This window comes from Petaurus breviceps, unplaced genomic scaffold, assembly GCF_028583685.1.
Source record: "Petaurus breviceps papuanus isolate PSGF00001 unplaced genomic scaffold, PetGlider_PUasm1.0 186, whole genome shotgun sequence".
NCBI lineage: Eukaryota > Metazoa > Chordata > Mammalia > Diprotodontia > Petauridae > Petaurus > Petaurus breviceps.
In genome coordinates, this window is record NW_027185798.1 from 38,295,488 (window position 1) to 38,318,229 (window position 22,742).

Below are 22,742 nucleotides of genomic sequence, written 5' to 3' on the forward strand. Positions count from 1 at the left end.
TTTCCCCAGTGCCTAGCACAGACCCATAATTATATTGGTGTAGGAAACTCCCAGTGTGGAAATGTCCTTCACAATGCATATCAGAAAATTATCTGTAATTTGTGGTCTTGAAGATGTGTTCAGGGTCCTGAGAAGTGAAGAGACTTGACTACTCAGAAGCAGGACTAGAACTTGTATCATTTAAAAAGACTGAGACACAATTTTTGGGTAATTAGCCATTTTAATAATAATGTTAGTATTTTCATAAAATAGGTCAGTAGCACTCTCAAATGCCAAAGACTCCCTTCCTAGTGGCGGGCTTACAGTTTATCTGCCCTCGGAAAAGCAGGTGTTCTTGAGGAAAGCAATAAACTCTGATTGGTTAACAATTCACGAGAGAATGAATATTATGAGAGGTGGGTTATATTCCAGTGAGGATCTTGTGGGAGAATCACCCAAGTCTTGGTCAAAGAGACTTACCAATTTCCATAACACCTGTCTGATTAAAAGGAGAATCCCCATTTTCCCAGACCAGTTTAAATAAACACAATGAGCTCCCAGTAGCCTGAACTTGGAATTTTTTCCACTGTCTGATTACATTTTATCTTGGGTAAATCTTTGCCCGAGATTACCCACAATGGTTGATTTCTGGATGAGGAAGTAGAAAAGGTGAAAAAAACCCTGGTCCTGATTCAATAATTAGTTATTAATATAAGAGAGAAGTAATAATGTCTCTCAAAGATAGAATCGTCCTCCCTTTATACCACATTGTCTCTCTTCCACATTATATTCCCTTGACAACTGTTTTAATTCAACATTTTAAAGGTGCCCGCACTGTATAAAATGCTATGCTAGGCACAGGAAGAGGTGATAGGCTCACCCTCCTCAGAGTTTATAAGCAGAGACTGGGGGGTGACTTGTTGGGTATATTATACTGGCAGTTTCTTTTGTGTAGTAGTTGGACTAGATGGCCACAGTTGGCCCTTCCAACACTCCTATGATTCTGGGATGGGAGAGTTAAAGGTTGTTGGGTTTTTTTTTCCCAAAGAACAGGAGAAACCTGAGCATGTTTGTAGGCATTATGGAAGAAATCTGGGTAGCAGGAGTTGAATTTATGCTCCCAGCTCATGGGCATCAATCATTTCCATGTCTCATTTGGGCATCAATCATTTCCATGTCTCATTTGGGTTGACTTCACCCATAATGTTTCTTAAAAAACCAAAAGAGAGCATGCCTATCTCCTGAGGGAGCCATTGTAGAATGGCTATGCTGCTCAGAAGACAAAGAGCTAAAAAGTGGGACAGGCGGATTAGTCCCAAGGAGGAAGTGACGCAGAATGCAATCAACATTCCATCTTTGAAAGAAAGGCAAGGCGAAAGAGAGGGAAACATGGGACCAGGGCTGCTGGGTAGATCCAAGAGAGTTGGGTGTGGGGGCTCACATCCACTGGACTTGGTGATATAAAGAGCCGCGAGCTAAAAAGCATCAGAATCAGGAGTGCTGGAGGATCTACAGTACCTTGACAATACCTCCATGAGTGGTGAATGCTTCTCCCTCCCTGCAATAATGGGAGGAGGAGCTCTGAATTGAAGTACTGAAACCGTGTGCCTGGAGTTCTTGGGCCTATCCAGTACTTTGACTGGTGCAGGTCTGTGGGAAACTGCAAACTCTTAGTCCTTATCATATTTTAAGACATTTGGTCTCATTCATCTTTGCTTCTATAATTATTAATAAAGTATATGGTTAATCCATGCTGGTGTGACTCAATTAAAATGCGACAGAGGAGGGAAGAGAGAAGTTTTCCTGGTAAAAGCTGGTATGAGCTGAGACACAAATGTTTAATAAAGCTACATACATCATACTAGGAGGCTAATAAGAACACTGCCACCCACAAAAGGGGTAGAGGTGGCTAGCTTTCTGAGGACCATAATGAGTTTGGTATTTCTACCCTCTGATGGGGGTGGAGGGGATAGAAAAAACATTATGTGGAGACAGTCTGTGGTTTGGAAATTACCTGAATTAGTGGCACATTTCAGTATCCCTAGAAAGATAAGAGTTGGAGATCATAGAATCACATATCTGGGACTGGAAGAAATCTCAAAATCCATCTAGCCTACAGATAAGGAAACTGAGGTCCAGGGCTTGCTCAAGGTAGTAAGGTCCAAATCAGGGGTAGGATTTGAACCTAGTCTCCTAATTCCAGAGTAAGTGCATATTCTACCATACCTGGCTGCCTTCCCCAAGAGAAAGAGAGAAAAAGCAAGACAAAGGGAAAGATGTCTCAGATGCATTCATGCGATGAGTTTAAGAGAAAAAAATTACATCTGGAAATGGCAAATAAGCCAGGTTATGGCATTGGGAGGAACAGGCAAAAAGGTATATACTAAAGAGAAATAAAATGGGAAATGGATTAGATATACTACTGAAATAAGGCAAATTTTACCTAATAAATACCACTGAGACTTGGCAAAGTTGAACACATGATTAGAATATGGTTCTGGAAAGATTTGTTTTATGCCAAAACAACAAGAGGGATGGTGAAGTAACAGCGTATATTAGGAATGTGGATTAATGTTGGGTGAACCAGAAAGATGAGGAAAGAAGCAAGGTCAAGTGCGTTGGACTGAAGATCAGTGCAAGGGATATCATTATTGTAGTACACAACAGACCACTGGGATAGACAGGGAACATAGATAAGATGTGGGGAAACAGATTGTAAGCTTGGTGCATGGCATGAGCTAGTTGTGATGGGAATAGGGACTGTTTGTAATTTTTCTGGTACAGAGAATTCCCTGGTGAGATGAAGAAACTCACTCCACCAATGCAGGTCAGCACCATCGCAGTGACTTAGTCTTAGAGAGGTACCCAGAGCACTGAGGAGTGAGGTGAATTGCTAAGTCACAAAGTCAGTATGTATCAGAGGAAGGATTTGAACTAGGTCTTACTGTGATGTCAGTGCTTTATCCACCTCCCCACACTGCTTCTTGCTGTTAATGATAAGGTTGTTAGCCTCAGACACTTAATACTTACTAGCCTTGTGATCTTGGGCAAATCACTTAATCCCAATTGCCCTGCCTTCCCCCCTCCAAAAAGAAAAAAAATTTAAAAATGATAAGGTTCTTAAATTATCTGGACATCTGCTAAAGTTCGTGTTCTCTCTCTCTCTCTCTCTCTCTCTCTCTCTCTCTCACTGATTATCTCACTCTTCAACTAATGAGTAGAAAGGTTATTCTGAACCTGATTCTCACCAACAAGGAGAAACTGATTACTGGGCTGACAAGTCATCAAGACAAGGCATTTTAAAACAAATTATACTCAGTTCCAGTCATCAAGCTCCTTGAAACTCCATTATCTAGAGTTGAAACCATAATTTAGAGTGGTTTTAGTTTAAACTTCTCAGTGTCATGGACGCTGGGGAGGTCAAGGGGAAAGGGATGGGGAGGAGACAAGCATTTATTAAATACCTCCTATGTGTCAGGCACTATGCTACGGGCTTAACAAATGCCCTTTCGTTTGATATGATATTGGGGGGAAATTTTAACCAGCAGACTCAATTTATACCTTGCACTGTGTTTACTTGCTTTGCTTACAAATTATTTGATGTGTGCTGGTTACTAAGAAATGGTATCTGAGAAGAATCTTCATATACCTTTTTTCTTTGCTAATGAAAGTAATGAAGAAAGGGAAAGACATGTATGATGAGGGAGGCCTAGGAATCAACCTTGTATTGACTTTTGTCTTGCTTTGTCTACTTTTCCAAAACAATATACACAAGGATTATGGGATACTAGTGTGTGCTTTACAGGCAATCAGGGGGACGATTATAAATAGAACAAGTTTAAGAATAAAATAGATTAGCTTTCATGCACAAAGTCTACTTGATAAAAGGTATCAATTTACATTTAACAAATGGTAATTTCCAGCCTAATTCTTCCCTGCTGGTCCACTAGGGTAAAGCAGTTAACCCTATGGAGCTTTGTAAAAGAAGTATGACATAATGGAAAGAGTGCCAGTTCCAGAGTGAATGGACCTGGGTTGAACTCTTTCTAGTACTTGCTATCTGGATGACCTAGGACAGATCATTTTACCTCAGTGGGCCCTAATTTTTGTTTTGTTTTTTTGGAAAAATGTGTAGGCTTTACTAGGTGGTCTCTAAGGTTTCTTTTGACTCTAGATCTATGATCCTATCAAATAACTTTCCTTCTGTTTCACTATTTCTTCCTGTAGTGGAGGAATCTCTCGCACCACAGAAACCTGTGGAGAGATTTCCTCCAATCCAGCTGGCTGCATATTAACTTGGATTTATATAGTACCTTTCTGACAATATCTCAAGGTGGTATAGTATATATAACTCTACTCTGTTTCTCCCCCTACAAAAAAATAAAGAAATCTCTTTTAGAAAAAATACAGATAGTCCTACAAAACAAATTCCTACATTGGCCTTAGTGTTAGAATGTGTATTTCATTTTATACTGAGTCCATCCCTTCTGTCAGGAGGTAGGCAGCATGCTTCACCAGTAGTCCCTGGAATCATGGCTATTCATTGTACTTATCAGTTCTCTAGTCTTTCAAAGTTATTTTCTTTTACAATGTTGTAGTCATTGTAGAAATGTACTCCTGATTCTTCATATAAATTTTCTCAAGTTTTTCTGAATCTATCTTCTTTGTCATTTCCTATGGTTCAAGCAGTGCAACGCAGTGCAATAGCCCTAAATCACTAACCTGTGAATACCCTTTGATCTAGCAATACCATTACGAGATATGTATCCCAAAGAAATCACACATTCAGGGATCTTGTGTAGCATCGGGCTGTCCATCTCTTTTCTGCTTTTCCACTTTGTGACCAGCAACTTCCTTTTCTGGCCATACATCTCTTGGATGCTGTCTTTTCTACCACTTCTTGCCTTCAAGTGGTCACTGATCTCACACTACAGTCTATTTAGGCCCACCATATGACTCTCCATTGTCCTCTGTGTGACCTGCAAATTTAGAGACTGCTATGTTTTAGGGTAATAAAATTTTTAGGCTTTTAAAAATGTAAAAATCTCTCTTTCACTAAATGCAGAATTTTTTTTAATAAGAGTTTTTTGTTTCAGAGAGAAGTTTGTATGTATGTACGTCTGTAAATGGCAGAGTCAGAAACACTGGAGTTCAAATGTGGCCTCAGACCCACACTAGACCTTATGACCCTGAGAAGGTTCCTTAGACTCTTTCTTATCTGCTTCAATTTCTTCATCTGTAAAGTGAGAATAATAATAATAAAAATAATATCTATCTCTCAGTGTTGTTGTGAGGATCAAATTAGAACAACAGAGCTGTTAACAAAACTCAAACTAGATGGCTACATAAAAGTATAATAGAGGAAGGGTCTTTAAAGAATTTAAGTAATTTTACCCAAGAGAACAATACTGTTCTATGATGTTATCTTGCTTATACTTTATAATGATAAAATGCCTCTCTTAACTGTGTGTTCATAGTTAGGGGTGTAATTTTCAAAATTTTGGGGGAAATCGAAATATATATATATATATATATATATATATATATATATGTAATCCTAATATCCCTATTGAAGACCCGAGTACAATTTCGGGAAACCAATCACAAAGTTACTTCGTCTTGTTTTTCTGTCTCTCCCTACACACCCGGCCAGAGAAACCCTGGCACTTTAAGTATCCGTCTCATTGTTTAATCCCAATTGGGCCCCAGCTCCTCTGAAAGCATTCAGGTCAACAAAAAGAGAAAACAGAGAACAGACTTAATAAATACAGAAAGGATTAACATCTGACTCTTCAGAAAATCCAGAAAACCCCTTTTAGTTGGCTTTCTCCCGCTACCCAAGGTTCCAATAATTCTTGAAAATGCCACAGCTGAAGTTCTGCACAAGAGCAAAGATGGCTGCCCCTGTGGCCTGTTGGCTCCTCCCTGTGGTGCTGGCTCCTTTTTTCTGGGCAGCCCGTGCTGTTCTCCATCCAGGTTAGCAGATGGCTTAGAGGTTCTTCCTTTCTCTTTCTGCCCCTTTTAAGAGAGTAGTCTCATCTTATCCAGTATGTTAAACTTAATGGTCCATTCAGATAATTTACATTTATTAGTTGTGTTTATTTTTAAATCTATTTCTCTTAAAGCATTATATACACACACACACACATACACACATATATGTACACACAAACACACATATATGCTAGCAACTATTGTTATCTTCCTGCTTTTGCACAAATTGCCTCCACGTCTGGAATGCCCTCTCTCCTCACAATCACCTCCTCCTAACTGAAGCCTTTTCTGATCCCCTAAAACATTAGTGCTGTTTTCTTTCTGAAAACACATTACATAATTACATAATTATGCATTTATGTACACACTGACTCTCCTGATAGAATGCAAGCTCCTTGGGCACAGGGATTGTTTCATTCTTTGTCTCTGTATTCCCTAGCAGCTAGTATAATACTAGGGAGCCTACGTGCATAAAGCAGGCTCTTAATCTATGTTGGTTGAACTCAGTTGAATTGAACTGATAAGGATAACACAAACTAGTGAGTAGGGATAAAAAAAAAATAGGACCTGATGGGAAACATCCCCCTGGAAAAAGAGGGTATTGTGATCTGAGAGGGACAAAAAGGTGCTCTTCTGGGTCAAACCACACTTCACTGAATAAGCAGGAAGGATCCAGGAGAGGCAAGTGGGAAAGACTACATCACAGAGGGAAGATGCAGGTGTCATTGCATTGAGCTCTTATTTTGAGCTTTTCCCCTCAGATAGGGGTTTCTGAAGTCAGGGGCCTGTTAGTCACACTTCCTCCTCTCTCTGTTGCATTGGCATTGCCTGGGAACTATGCAATCTCCATTTAGAAAATATGGTAAGGGGCAACTAGAATGTTGGTGCAGTGAATAGAGCACAGCCCTGGAGACAGGAGGATCTGAGTTCAAATGTGACCTCAGACACTTAACACTTAGTAGCTGTGTGACCTTGGGCAAGTCTCTTAACCCCAATTGCCCTGCCTTCTCCCCTCCAAAAAGAAAATATGGTAAAATAAGGGGGTAAATTATAGCACATCAAGGTGGATTCATGACTGGCTGAATAATCAAACCCACAAAGTGAAGAGAATGAATTATCTACCTGGAAGAATGCCTCTAGTAGTAATCACAAGGGCTCTGTCCTTGATCCTATCCTGTTTGATATCAATGATTTGAAGATATAGATGTCATCATCATCTAATTTGAAGATGAAAGGAAGTTTTTGGAGGGATAATAAAGTTTGGGGTTTATTGTTAATATTTTGGATAATAGAATGAGGATCTCAAAAGACAACCCCCTACACTAAAAAAAAAAACAAACAAACCAAACAAACCACAACTGAACCAATGAGTTCAAACTAATGAGATGATATTTAATGACAATAGCTATGTTAAAGCTCTGAATGTGGACTAAAAAAAAAATCCAAGCGTGCTTTGGCAGTTGTATGCCATATGGGTTGTAAACAGTGGGAGCAGGAAGTCCATTGAGAAAGCTATTACAATAGTCAGGGAAAGAATGACCTGAACTTATATGATGGCAATGACGGCAGATACAAGATCTAATGTGGAGGTTGAAACAATTGGATGTGGCAACTAGATGGTCTAAAGAGGAGGGGAAATGGGGCAATGAGAAAAAAATGAACCCAAGTGACTGGGAGGGTAGTGGTGCCACAAAAGAAGCAGACAATTTAGGAGGAAGAACAGGTTGGAGCGGAGAGGAGGAAGATGAGTGTCTAATTCAAGCTCTGTGGATAAGAAAAATACAAGTCAATCAGTGGAGGAGAAAAGGGAAAGCAGCTTTTTTCTTTGTATCATCCCCACCCCCAAGCCTTGGCATCTCTACAGGCAGCAGAGAATAGCTACGTGATATTGTGTTCAGCTGCTCTGATTACTGATACCTCTTTCCAAGGCTCTTAATTAGACCAAGTTGTCTCCCAAGAGAATATCAATTCAAAACAAACCTGAGGTGATCTTAGCATGACTGAGGAGCTTGCTAATAGTTGGAAAGGACTGGCACCAAGGGATGTGTTTTAGGCAAATGTCTTGATCCTATAATAGGGTAAGGGATGGATAAGTAGGTTCACTAGTCCAGTCATGCAATTCATTATACAGAGATAGAGCCATATTACACTCAGTTGATCTAATTACGGGGTTTATTGATAGTGGACAAACCAATTTAGTAGATAAAGGCTATTGAGGCTACAACTTCCCTGCCTCACTACCCAGGCTTCCTGAGAGATGATGCAGAACCCATAATAGTGTTAGAAACCTGCCCAGAATTTTGCAGGCTAGTCCTGATTGATCCAGGGGAGTTAGGTGCTATTGGGTTTAATTCTGAGATAGACAAAGGGAGCTGGAGGCCTTAATAAATGTACTAATCTGGCATGTGAAGATCCTAGTCAATTAGAAATATTCCAAGCATAAGATCAAGGTCTAGAATGGAATGGACTTAAGAGGCTGTTTAGTTCAATCTCCTCATTTTACAGATGAGGAAACTTAGGCCCAGGAAGGTTAAGGGACTTGCCCGAGATCACACAGATAGTAATGACCATAAGAAGAATTTGAACCTAGGACCTCTGACTCCACAGCATGTGTTCCTTCCATGGTACCATGCTGACTCCAAATCATAACTGGGAGAAATGAGCAAAGTAGGGCATGGTGGGATCTTTTAGGTCTTAAGGACTGCATTTAATGGATGTCTGCCTCTAGGCTATTCAGACTAAAACACTCTGTGCCTTCACTGATAATATACAAAAGTGCAGCCCCTTGGGCTCCTTGCAGGTATGTTACATGATTTCTTGGATCAGTCATCTGTCCTCAGAAACAAGCATGAAGTCATCAATCTGAAATGAATACCCAGGAAATATGCTGGAGGCTCTAGTGGAGTCATTATCTTGGGTTTGAAATTAGGGCTGCAAACTAAATTAGGACGTTTCTATTACAGTGGCCTCCCAAACCCCAAATGCAGAATCCCTTATGGATGGGGTCAAGGTTAAGGCCAAGGCCAAGATTTTCAGTACTGTTACCCAAATACATCATTAGCAGTCTGGGTCTTTTTCAGAACACTCCTGGTCAGGGATCCCCATTCAGAGCTGCATTGGAAAGGATGTTTACTGCCATTCAAATGGGGATATCCCAAGATCTTGGAGAATCTCTCCTTCATAGTTGCCTCATTGATTCCTTGAAAGTCAGGATGATAGCTCTATGGTCTGTGAAGGTGGACTTCCTCATGATCTATAAGCAGTGGCCAGCTTTGGGTGCAATCTCCTAATGCCTAGCTTGTGAATGAATGGTTAAGCAGAGGTAATCCATTGAAGTAGTTCACGAAGGAAAAAAAAAAATCTGTTGAAGGACTGCAATTGTAGAGGCCGGGCCCAGCAATGCCTAGCTAGTAGAAATATTCAAGCACATGTGCTTTTGAGGTCTCTTCCAACTTCAGGGCTGCTGTTAGGATAAAATGAAGGAGAGCATATAAAATGCCTTATAAACCTTCAAGTACCACACACATGTGAGATACTATCACAATGAGCCTTCACAACAACCCTGTGAGAAAGGGAGAATTATCATCATTTTAGAGAAGAGAAATCTGCAGGCCGAGCGGTGTGATATATTGCTGATAGTCGTACTGTTAGCAGTGGGCAGAGATTTCAGTTCAGATCTTTCAGCTCAGTACCCAGGGTTCTCACCTCTGTATGACAGATGCCTTCATCTCTGTATCATCCCTAGGGTGCAGCACAGCACTTTTCACACCAGGCAAACCCAATAAATGTTTAAAATGGCCACCCCCTCCATCCGGCAGAGCTATCCTTTCCTTCCTTCCTGATAGACTCCTCACCATAATCTACCCAGTGGGTGTCCTGAGTTTTTCCACCTCTCCAAAAGTCTTTCTATGTCTTTGCTCCAGTCTCAATGGATAAAATGGTTCTCCTTAAGAAGGCCAATTCTCTACTGGTATCATTGATCCTTAAAAGCATTCCCTCTTTCTTTCTACTTATTGGGTCCTTCCATGCTGCTTACAAACACATTCAGCTGCTTCATCTTTAGACTTAGCCCCTTCATCTATTATAGTTAAAATATAAATCCATATCCTGGTTATATCCAAACTCCCCCCAAGTGTCTTTTGTTCATAAGAGTCACCACTGCTCAATCCAGTACTTCAAAGTGATTTTCAAGTGAAATGGCCCAGGTTGGGCCTCGCTGATAATAACTTGAGAGAATGAATATCAAACTGCTAGAAAATCAGCCCTCAGGGAGGAATCATAAATATGCTTCTTCCTTCCCCTACCTCTCCCCCCAGTGCTGGTCTTGTTTCTCTCCTAACAGGAACTAGGAGTCTGCAAGACCACATTCCTTTCTGAGGATACAACTTTCCCATCCAGTGAGGTACAGAAGACAGAGGCCATCCTGCGTCCTGCTGCTTTGTTGCCTTTGTTCCTTCATGCCCAGAAGGAAGGCCAGTTCCTGCTTCCCCTCCCACATTATAAAATGGATCATATTAAAATCATACCAAAACCCAACTTTCTTCCAATTACAACTTGCAATCCACCAAATCCAAACTTAATACAAATATACTTATAAAAGAATACAGGCTAATCAAAACCAAAACAAATAGAAAAAAAATAGAATTTGGGCATTCATCAGTTTCCTGTATATAAAGACATTTATCTTGATCAATAAAATTCCATATTTTCTTTACTGCACAAATTTAGCAAGAATCATTAGCTGGCCAGATGGAGAACATGAGTCCAATGAACTATATGCAATTTGTAAACTTTAAGGGCCAGATCCCAAAATCAATTTAGTCCTTCCTCCTCTTCCCTCTGGGAGGAGGAACCCAATTCCACAAAATCACATCTTTAGACTAAACTAACTTTCCTAAATGAAAACAATAGCACACACACCCCATTGTCACTTGTGGTTTTTGTTTTTTAAATGACGCCAACTCATTTGTCTTCCCCCTTTCCCCTTGCTTAGGTTCTTTGGAAGCAACCTTATAAATCAATCCAACTATGGCATCATGGGAAGACAGGTAGGAGAGGAGTGAGATTCAAAGGACAAGGGCAATGCTACCATCTCCATCCCTTTTCTCTCCCTACCAAAACCGTGATTAACTGTGGGTACATCTTACATTTACTTGTCTGTCTACAGGCTGTATTCTCCCAGTAGAATCTGAGTTTGTTGAGGTCAGGAATAGTCTTCTTGTCTTTGCATCTCCAAAGCTTGACACAAGACACTGCACCAAGCTCCAAGAGTACTTGTTGAATTGAACTGAATCATGTGGGAGGCAGCCCCCAGAGTCGTTTATCTGTGTTAACAGAATGGCACATGGAGGGACTATTGAGAGGGATTAGGTCCACCTCAGGGAGATGGTGAGTGTTGGAGGGTGGCCCCTCTCCATGAGACCCCACAACAGCCAGATTCTCTGGGATCATGAGCTCATCTTCCATTGCTTGAGGAGGGCTCTGCTTCAAGGCCTGATTTTGTGATAACACTTAAGAAGAAACTTTTGGCCAATGGCCGGGTTCTAGTCCTGGTTCTGCCACTGAGAAGCTGGGTAACCTTCAGCAAGTTATTGGGTCTCAGTTTCCTGATCTGTAAACTGAGCAAGTCAAAATGGCTACTCTCCCTTACCCCCCAAGGTTTCTTCTGGCGCTAGAGACTATGATCTTACATAGGGTAAGGTCCCTTTCAGTTCTAACAGCCTTTGACTCAAAGCCAAAGGACAAGTGTGCTTCAGGCTGGCTTGAGAGCATCCAAAGTGGGGCCAGCCTCCCACTCCTCGTATCATTTGGACCATCAGTTCACACACACTTAGACTAATGAGTTTTAAAGTTGCTCTGGGGACAGAGAGGAGGAGGGTGAGTGGGCTAGTTTTGACTCTTCTGGGAAATTAGCAGATGTTGGTTTCATTTCTCCAGCTGCTGTCTTCATATCAGTAAACTGTGCTGAGGGCACTCCCCACATTCCCGGTGATCACTGACCCCCAAGGGAGCTAGCTACATACTCAGGCTCTGTCTTTGAAGTCTGTTGTTTATTCGGGTGGGCCAGCACCTGAGCCAAGGGGAGCTGCAGACAATGAGACTATTCAGGGCTTTTAAGGTGCTTCCTTTTCTCTATGGTATCATTCTTTGCCTCCTTGTGCTTTTTTGTTGTCCTTGTTCTATTTAATAAACTTGGTGTGGGTGTGGGTAACGATTGAATCTCCAGTAATAAAGGTGCATGACTGAGGATGCTTGATAAGTATGCACCAGGGCAGGCGGCACTGCCTGGGCAAACCTCCCCCCACCCCAGCTTTGGCCTTGGTCTCTTCACTCTGCATGAGCCAAAGCTAACCAGGACAAACAGACAAACACAACAGTGGGGTGGCCGCTGGTGTCTGACACACGAGTCTCATTACTGACGTGGGGCACGGAGTTCTCTGGGGAAAGAGAAGGTCATGTTTCCCCATCGGAGCCCTGAGCCATGGTGGACCTCCCTTTTATTCCTTCCTGGTAGTGTCAGCTTCTAGCTGTCTATAACATGTACTCAAGTTGCAAAGAAGTCTAGGTTTGGGATGATGAAAGCCCATCAAATAACCCCTTATTTCTCTGCTTTGTTTTCTACAGCATTATTAGCATCATAATCATTCTGGCGGGAGCAATTGCACTCATCATCGGCTTTGGCATTTCAGGTATGTGATCTGCTAAATTAGGAGATGGAAAGTCCTCTTGGGAAGCTTATTCCCAATTGACCTTAAGGGCCCCTTCTCACAGGACTAGATCTTCTGGGAGCAACCATGCTCTCCAAGAGAAGGTCCTGGGACTCACAGCCAGTTTACCAAGTGGGTGACCTGGGGAGCTTACATATTTGACAATGAGGCTGCCATTGATGTCTTTAACAGTTCTCAGACTTTGTTCCCTTATTTTAGAGAAAGGTAAAACTGTGGCCACTGTTGCATGCCAGTAACAGATGCCACCACAGTGTGGATGACTGGTTTCTGAATGCAGCTTATGTTTCAAGTTACAGAAATCGCCTCTCCCTTCTGGTGGACAGACTATTTTTCAGAAGCATCTGACACACATTCAACTAACATTAATAGCCAAAGAACCCGAATCGTGCAAATGGGCAAATATTCCCAGCTTTTCCTTTGCACCTTAATACAGCCCATGTTTTGGTGTCTTGGGAGAGACCCCAGAGGCTGCCTAGTCCAATGTTTACTACCTCAGCATCTTCTCTACAATATTAATGAAAAATAGTCTTAGTCTCTGCTTGATGATCTCTATTGCCTCCTGGGGACAGCCCATTTCACTCTTGAAAAGCTTTACTTATTAGAAATGTTTTCTATGAAGCCCAACACTGCCTCTCTTCAATGTTCATCCATTGCTCCTGGGTCTGCCCTCTGAATCCAAAGAAAACAAATTGAATCCCTCTTTCCACATGCCAGCCCTTCAGATACTTGAAGAGCTCTTTTGTTATCTTTTCTGGATCTTCTCTCCTCCAGGCTAAAAATCATCAACCCTTTTAACTGGCTGTCATGTGGAAATTGTTTCCAAGCCCCCACCCCTTAAGCTCCCCTCCTGGGTCTGGGGTTCAGCTTGTCAGTGCCCTTTCTAAGATGTCTGATACAGAACTGAATGCCACGTTCCAGCTGTGGTCTGATTCAGGCAGAGGGCAGACTCTGAACTGCTCTTCTCCTCCCATAGCCTGTGACAAAAGCTGTCCCTTCATCCCTTTAACTATGCATTTTCCACAGTGGAGAATGATTTCCCTCATCTTAGATGGCAGCGGTCCTGGGAATGTACTTGTTCTAATGGCGATGAGTCAGTCAAGGATTTCTGTCTCCTTTCCCACAGCACCAGTTACAGGTCTTAAGTATGGTGGTTCCATCAGCTGGCTGGATGGTTGGCTAAAATATAGGGTCCCTCAGGGCAGGGACTGTCTTTTGCCTCTTTTTGTATTCCCAGCAGTGAGCACAGTACCCAGCACCAAGCAGGTACTTAATAAATGTTGATTGACTGAGAGACAATGCAGCCTTTGTTGATGCAATGTCCCTTCTTAAATTCTCATCCACATTTTACCTGTAAATCCTTCATGGGATGTGCATGTCTAGTTCTGCTTATAACTTGAGGAGACTTAACTTATTAGTTGGCATGCCATTATTGTCTTTTATTCTACCTGTATGGCTGGCCCATCTCCTTTTCTATTCAGGCTTCCTCAATAGCATATTTTACTTGACTTTTTCTATGTGCTTAGTCCCAGTTAATGTAGGCTAGTCTACTTATACCCACCATCTGTTTTCCCCACTGCCCTTTAAGTTGTTTCCAATTTTAGTCCTTTTGTGATCATGACATCTCATGATTTGTAGTCACAGAACATCACCCAGAAAATTGTGGTGTTAAAAAGATGGATTTTTCCAGTGCCAAAGTGTTTAGAAGCACCGAAAGCACTCTGTAATTTCCCAAATGCCAGGAAGGCTTAAGCTCCCCTCCCTTTCCTCTTCTGAGCCCATGAATAATGAGGTCACTGTAACACTGTAAATATTCTGCACTGAATTGGCAAAACTTTACATGGGGAGCATTTTCTCAAGCGCTCAGTTAGTAGGACTTCTGAAGATGCTCCCAGGCTTCCTTTTGAACTGACTTCTTAGGTGGTTGTTATTCCACGAGGTTGAACTACATGAGCTTTCCTCTTGACATATACATATATATGCAGATATAATACATCCCATATATAACATATATCATAACTACACATATATATCCTATAGCATATATCCTTTTGAACCATGCCTGGTTTTCAGGATTTGAATATGAGTATCCTTGTGGCAATAAATACTATAACTTTACTTAATTAATAGGAGCTAGCATTTATATACATAGCACTCTAGGGTTTGCAAAGAACTTTACAAATATTATCTCATTTGATCCTCACAACAATTGTGAGAAATGCTATTATCTTCATTTTACAGATGAGGAAATTGAGGCAGGCAACGATTAAATGAGTTGAGTAAGAGTCACACAGCGTGTAATAGTGACTGAGATTAGATCTGAACTCCAGGTTCAGAACTCCTGGCTCCAGGTCCAGTATTCTATCCATTGCACCACACAGCGGCCTTCAACATTCTAAAGAAGTCATGATTTCATGGGTATGGGTGGGCAATTCCCGAATCACTGAAGAATACAACCCATCCATGTGTTCTCATATGCCTTTCTTGGGTCTTTCTTGACCATGCCTTTCCAGAAATCCTAGAGGATCCACAGACTTTTTAGGCTCTCCTAACTTGAATATTGTATGAAGTCAGTGGAGCTCTGGGTTACTTAATAGGGCATCCAAACTGGATAAGGTGTTCTGATGTCCACAATTTTTTTTTTTAATTGAACTGCATTTTAGTAGTTGAGGCCCATATTTGTTCTGTTCAACAAGTATTTCTTAAGCTCCTATAATGTGTTGGGCATTTTGTTCAGTGCTAGGCAGGAAAGACAAAAAGAAAGCAGTCTCTCTCCTCCCTGAGCTTATGTTTTACTGAGGGGAAACAGGTAAGTATATAGAAAGTAAATACAGAGGCTGGGAGGGCACTAACTAGGAGGGAACAGGATAGGCATCATGTGGGAGGTGCCTCTTTGGCTCAGCTCTCATAGATCTAGAAATCCAAGGAACAGAAACAGAGAGGCACAAGAGTGCAGGACCAGGAGACAGCCTGTCCTAAGGCCCAGAGACGAGAGATCCAGTGTCCTGAACTGGGAAGTGCAAGTAAGCCCAGTTGGCTATAAAGAAGATAGACTGGAGCCAGGTTGTGATGGGCTCCACATGCCAAACAAAGAAGCTTGTAATGGATCCTGAAGTATCAGGGAAGCCTGAAAGCTTCTTGTGTAGGGGAGGGAGATGGTCAGGCCTGCACTTCGGTAAAATTAATCTGGCAGTCATACAGATAATAGCTCATAAGTTCATTGATTTAGAGCTAGATATTATTTTATATATATATATATTTAGAGCTAGATTTAGATACCATCATACTCAGTGTCTCCCTTTCCAGATGAAGAAAACAGAAGGTCAGAGACATTGTGACAGCTACACAGTATCAGACGGAGTATCTGAACCCAGGATTCTACCACTGTACCACAGCAGTGGTGATTAGATAGACAGAGAAACTGGAGGCAAGGAGACCAATGAGGCCATTGTTAGTCCAGGCAAGAGATAGGCCCAAACAAGGGTGGTGGGCAGGGACTGTCCCCAACACTTAGCAAAGAATCCTAATAAGCATTGAGTTCTTACCACGAGCAAACACTGTGTTGGGTACCCTTGGAAGCTAGGAAGCTCATATTTGTTTTTGCTTCTCCTAGTTTGATATCTTCAGACTTAATTAACATTGATGTTCATTCCATCTGCCACAGTATTAATGAAAACAGTAAATGGGGCCCGAGCCCACAGCACATCCCTATGGCTCACCACAGGTGCCTGTTTTCAATCATTATGTCCTCTCTAAGAAGTTTCAGTTCATTTCCTACCTGTGGGCTCAAGGCCAAACCATTTAAATTAATTTGGTGAATAGAACTATTACTGAAATTGAGATACATCATTACCATTTCACTCCTTTCATAAGCTCTACTAATTGCCTATTTTTATCCAAAAAGCAATCTGCTTTCGTCCAGCATGACTGGTTCTTTATAAACTCCTGCTATGCATAGCTACATTACCTTCAAATTGACAGATGTTTTCTCTTAGTAATATTTGTTCCATTATCATAATAAGAATTGATGGGGATAGGCATTTCCTTCTCTTTCATCAACTAGCTCCGTCAGTGTCTCTGGGTTTGGGTGGCCCCAGCTTCAACTACTGTCTACTCCCATTGTCACCTTTGGCAGAACTGGCACCAGAAATTGGCCTTTATTTAATCATCATAATGATGATGATAGCTTACATTTTCATGACATTATAGAGTACTTTATATAAACACCATCCCTTCTGAGCCTTGCAAACAAACCTGTGAGCTAGGTCATGAAAGTATTATTATTCCTGTTTTACAGATGAGGAAACCGGGGCTCCAGGAAGTAAAATGAGTCACATGTTATGACACTACTAATAAGTGACAGAGTTGAAGTTTGAACCCATACCTTTCCATTCCAAGACCACTGCCCTTTCTACCACCCTATATGCTTCCATTTTCCTCATGCTTTCTTATAGGGAATGTCAGATTATTCAACATCTCTGGCCAGTTATCCTTCAGTCCCTGCTTAAAGACCTAGGGGGAGGTGCAATGTCCTAAGGCATCTCTTTTTGGTCTGGGGACAGCTTTAATTCAATGCCATCAATGACAACCAGACTCAAGTGCATCTTTGAAAGCCTGGACTCTGTGCATTCATTTTCTGTTAAGTTGTCAGAGAAGCTCCAATCGTTCATAATTGTTACTAATACTTGTGTGAATTATTTCACAAAGTGTACAGCTCAGCAGAAAACAATGCAAGGACTATATTATGGAAACAACGAATATCAGCAAGAATTTTTCTTGCTGTTCTCAGCAGGACAGAAACGTGCCCAAATAATTCAGAAGGGTTTTTCATGCATCTGAAGAATGATGCAAGAATCTTATGACAGAAGGGCCTCTTGTTCAGAGTAAAAACCAGACCTGATGACTTCTTGGGTTAACCCCTTTAAAAACTGTAGCTTCAAGTTGTGAACTGAATTTCATCTTCTCCTTCTTTACTCCTCACCTCTAAACAAGATGATAATGATCATTGAAATAGGCAGAGAATGAGGAGGTACCCATATGTAATCTGGGGGCAATAATTTACATGGTGTTCTCATCTTTCCAAGTTTGCATTAGGTGAAAATTCATTCATTAATGCATGATCTGTTGACCTTGAAATAGTTTTGTCTTAATTTTCAATTTTTTTAACTGACTTCATTGTGTCTTTATTAATCCCTAACTGGGGGATAATGATACTATGTGATATACTAGAAAGCATACTGGGAGTCAGGAAACTTAGATCCAAATCCTACCTCTGCCAATACTTTGTGTGGTTGTAGAGAAATCATTTAGTTTTTCCGGACCTTAGGCTCCTCCACAAAAAGGAGAACAGATGAGATGCTATAGAAGGCCCCTCCCCACTCTGAAGGGCTCTTCCACTATTCTCGGCTCTTAAACAGAGAGGCAGGGCAGCTGAGCTCCTGCTGGTTCTAATCCCCACTCAGGAACAATAATGCCCCATGGTCACCTAATGCTTTTAACGTATGCAGAGTACTTTAATATCTGTGATTTCACTTGATCAGGACAATGGCCCTCTGGGGTTAGGAGGGCATGTGATATTATTGGTGGTTAATGAAGAAACTGAGTAACAGAGAAACTGAACGCCTTGGCCAAGGTCCCTCAGCTCAGGTCCTGCTCAGGTCAGAGCTCACTGCTCCAAGGGCACCAGCCTGTACTCTGTCTGATTGGGCCACGTGCTCTCTAAGTGCCCTTATTTTTCCCATAGTGAAAATAGATATCTTTGTTCCTCATCAAAAGGGAGGTTGTAAGGATGACTTTAGAGGGATGTTGTAGATCCTGAAAGAAAAGTCATTCTCATTCATTTTAGAGATCAGAGATCCTCACAGGATCACAGACAGAGGTGAAGGAACATCAGGGGTCAACTAATCTAATGCTCTCTTTTTACAGATGAGGAACAAAGGCCCAGACAGATTAAATACCTTTGTCTCAGTCCCACAGGTATCAGAATGAATCATCTAGTGCTTTCCATGCCCACTTCTCTTTAGAGATCCAGGTTATAACTCATTCGAGCCAGCCCCTCCCCCCAGCTGAAAGGATTCTCTCCCTCCACACATTTTCCTGGATGGAGCTCTATCTGGACGGCTCCTCTGGCCCCATCACACGCTCCGATTAAGCTCCCTGGTGCACACGCCATCGTCTTCCCAGCCTGATCAGAATGTAAGCCCCTTCAAGTCAGGGCCATGCCCTTTTTAAACTCTGCGCATCCATGTCACTTAGCACTGTCCTGTATGTGCTAAGAGCATAATAAAGATTTACTGAACTGAACTGAATCCCACCACGCTTTTAGCCCCATGCCTGATCATCTGTGATCCTGTGGAGTCGGGTATATGTGCGACTGTTGTCTGTCATTGCAGCTAGGTAACCTTCCCAGGATCATTTTAGGTCATAAACCACTTCCAGAATATTGCCCCCACCCTCACCTCCCCTTCCATGGAACTCTCCTTGACCTCTGGACCACCACCTGCATCTGCTCCCTCATTAGCACAGACCAACACAGATTCTTGACATCCACTCTGGAATCCAAACTGCTGTTGTTGTGGGGGGAGGGTCTCCATCCTTTCCTATTCCAGCTGGACATGCTTTGATTTCTTTTCCATTTTGAATACTTGCCTTTTCTGAACTGCTTCTTTTCTCGTGGGCTTTTTCCATTCTTTTCATCTTCCAGTCTGAGTCTTTATGAGTCTCTGACTGTCTTCCATTATATAAATAGAACAGGACAGGACAAGATAGAATAGAATAATGTCAGAACTGGAAGGAACATTAGAAATTATCTAGTCCAGCCCATTCATTTACAGATGAGGAAATGGAGGTCCAGAGAAGCGAATTTGTCTGGCCAGTGGCACACCACTGGTTAGAAGTAGAGCCTGGTTCTGTGACTTCCTAGCCCACTGCTCTCTCCCCTGCATTTTGTTTCCTTCATTCTCTTGATCTTGACAGCACTTTAAAGAAACCTATGGTACATTGAAAAAAGCACTAAATTTATAGTCAGAGAACCTGGGTTCAAGACTCATCTCTGTCACTTGCCTATGTGACCTTGAGAAGTCATCTGTGCCACAGGATCAGCAAAATAAGGGGATGATGGAGGCAAAGGATTATATGGCCTTTGAGGACCCTGCAAGCTCCAAATCTATGAACTAATATTTTTAAAACCTTGTCTTCTCTCTGAATTTTAGCCAGAAATCTTATCTAACTTGATGTACTGCAGGTGATCCTGAGACATCTTCTTTTAACAATATTAATATGAGAGCTATAAGAATTCAAAGAATCAGATTCTAGACCTTCACAAGTACATCGGGGCTAGTCCAAGGCTAGACTTAGAAATGACAGTTCTTTATAACTAGAATTACCAAGGATATCTCTCAGTAAAAACTTCAATGTACTCAAAGGAAGATGCTAATCACAGTCACCCTTGAAGAAAACCTGCCCAGACTAGCAGGTGGTAATCAGAAGACCTATTTACTTTAAAAGATAAAGATATATATTTTTTAATTTTTTAAAAACCTGGCATATAAGTAAATAACATATTCTTTTTTAAAAAACAAAAGTAGGAACGCCTTGTGATTTAGTAAGCTGCTTAACTACTGTATTGTCATTCAGCGACAGTCTCAGATGTTATCAAAAGCTACTCTACTGAAAGTCAATAATAATAAAAACGATAATGTTTATACTTGAATGGATCTTTGATGTTATTTATTAGATATTCCTTCCAACAAGGCAGATCACAACCCACCCATACTTCCATACCGTGCCTTCCTGAGACTCCCTCAGGGGGGTTCTAACATGCTGCAGGCCTTTCCCAGGGTTTCTCAATACTCTACAGGTACCAGTGGAGAACAGGGGCTGTACCATATCCACTCTTCTGGATAATATTTTACTGTTTCCCTGCTGATGTACTGCAGCTCTTCACACCCCCCATGTGGTATCACCCACAACTTTATTATTTCCATTTTACAGATGTAGAAATTGCCCACGTTAATTCAGGTGGTGAGAGATGGCAGAAAGTGGCCTTTTCCTTCTCAGATTTTATTCAGGACTGTCCTTTTGCTTTTTTCACATACTATGGCAGTAGACAGCCAACTTCTGGACCATATGAAGACTATGCTTTTATTCCAAGTTGTTTTGTGTTTGGTCTCAGAGTTCAGAGAGTGGTATTGCTGGGTCAAAGGGTATGCACAGTTTTATAGCCCTTGGGGCATAGCTCCAAATTGTTCTCCAGAAAGGCTGGGCCAGTTTACAATTCCACGAACAGTACACTAATATACCTATTTTTCCAAATTATTTATCATTTTCCTTTTCTATCACATTAGCTAATTTTTTTTTTTGAAGCAATTGGGATTAAGTAACTTGCTCAAGGTTACACAGCCAGTTATTTCTGGGTGTGGTACTGCGTGTCTGAGCCCGGATTTGATCCAGGTCATCCCGACACTGGAGCGGGTGCTCTTACTCGCTGAGCCACCTGGCGGCCCCCATGTTAGCTAATCTTATAGGTGTGAGGTAACACCTCAGAACTGTTTTAATTTGCATTTTTCTAATGAATAGTTATGTAGAGTATTTTTTGTGTAACTATTAATGGCTTCAATTTCTTCTTCTGAAAACTGCTTGTTCATATCCTATGACCACTCATCAATTAGAGAACGATTCTTATTTTTACAAATTTGGCTGAGTTCCCTACATATTTGAAAAATGAGGCCTTTATCAGAGAAATTTGCTATAAAAATTTTCCCTCAGTTTCCTGTTTTCCTTCTAATTTTGACTGTGCTGGCTTTGTTTGTACAAAACCTTTTTAAATTTCATGTAATCAAACCTATCCAATTTACTTCCCATGATCCTTTATTTCTTTGTTTGGTCTTAAATTCCTTCCTCATCCACAGATCTGATAGGTGAAATTTTCCATGCTCCCCTAATTTGCTTTGATAGCACCTTTATATCTAAATCATGTACCCATCTTGCCCTTTCCTTGATGGTGTAAGATGTTGGTCTATATCTAGTTTCTTTTTTTGTTGTTGTTGTTAATTTTTTTTATTTTTTAGTTTACATCATTCATTTCCACAAGATTTTGAGTTACAAATCTTCTCCCCATTTTCCCCCTACCTACCACCCCAAAACAGAGATCCCATTGAATATCCCCTCCCCCAATCTGCTCTCTCCTATATCTTCCTCCATCCCCCCTCCAACTTTCCAGTAGTGCATGGTGGATCTCTATGCCCCAGTGCCTGTATATCTTATTTCCCAGTTACATATAAAATAATAATAATAATATATTTCTTAAACATTTGATTTTAAACCTTTGAATTCCAATTTCTTTCCCTACCTCCCTTGTCACCCACCCTTACTGGGAAGATAAGTATTTCAATATAGGTTGTACATGTGTAGCTATGCAAAACATTTCCATAGTGGATATATTGTGAAAGACTGACTATATTTCTCTCCATTCCTTCCCACCCCCACTTATTCTATTCTCTACTTTGATACTGTCCCTTTACAAAAGTGGGTGCTCCTAACTTCCCTCCCCCCTAGCCTGTCCTCCCTTCCATCATCCCCCCTCTCATCCCCTTCCCCCCTACTCTCTGTAGGGTGAGATACCCTATTTAGTGTGTATGTCATTCCCTCCCTAAGCCAAATTCATTGAGAATAAGGTTGACTCATTCCCTTTTGTCTTCCTGTTCTTCCCCTCCATTGTAACAGTTTTCCCTTGCCTCTTCTATGTGAGATATTTTACCCAATTCTATCTCTCCCATCTCCTCTCATTATATTCCTCTCTCACATGTTAATTTCACCTTTTAAGTATTATCCCTTCCTATTGAACTGGTCCTGTGCCCTCTGTCTATGTATGCCTGTACACATATATACACACACTCACATATCTATTCATATGCCCATGTACCCTCCTATATAGACACATATGTAGGTATACATACACATGTATACATACACATTTCTATTCCCTTTAACTACTCTCATACTGAGAAAAGTTTCATAAGTTACAATTATCGTTTTTCCATGTAG

At 41.3% G+C, this 22,742-nt stretch overlaps 1 protein-coding gene across 2 annotated transcripts in view; it reads left to right on the top strand.

The window, feature by feature from the left end:
* VTCN1 (V-set domain containing T cell activation inhibitor 1) overlaps positions 1-22,742 on the top strand; it is a 100,782-nt gene that overhangs the window by 57,940 nt on the left and 20,100 nt on the right. Inside the window, exons 2-4 of one of the 2 annotated variants that reach the window (XM_069090239.1) lie at positions 10,316-10,375; positions 10,967-11,021; positions 12,598-12,662. In XM_069090239.1, coding sequence (XP_068946340.1) covers positions 11,002-11,021; positions 12,598-12,662 — 85 coding nt within the window. In that variant the 5' untranslated portion in view covers positions 10,316-10,375; positions 10,967-11,001. The remainder of the gene's footprint in view (positions 1-10,315; positions 10,376-10,966; positions 11,022-12,597; positions 12,663-22,742) is intronic. The other variant, XM_069090238.1, reaches the window with a different exon arrangement.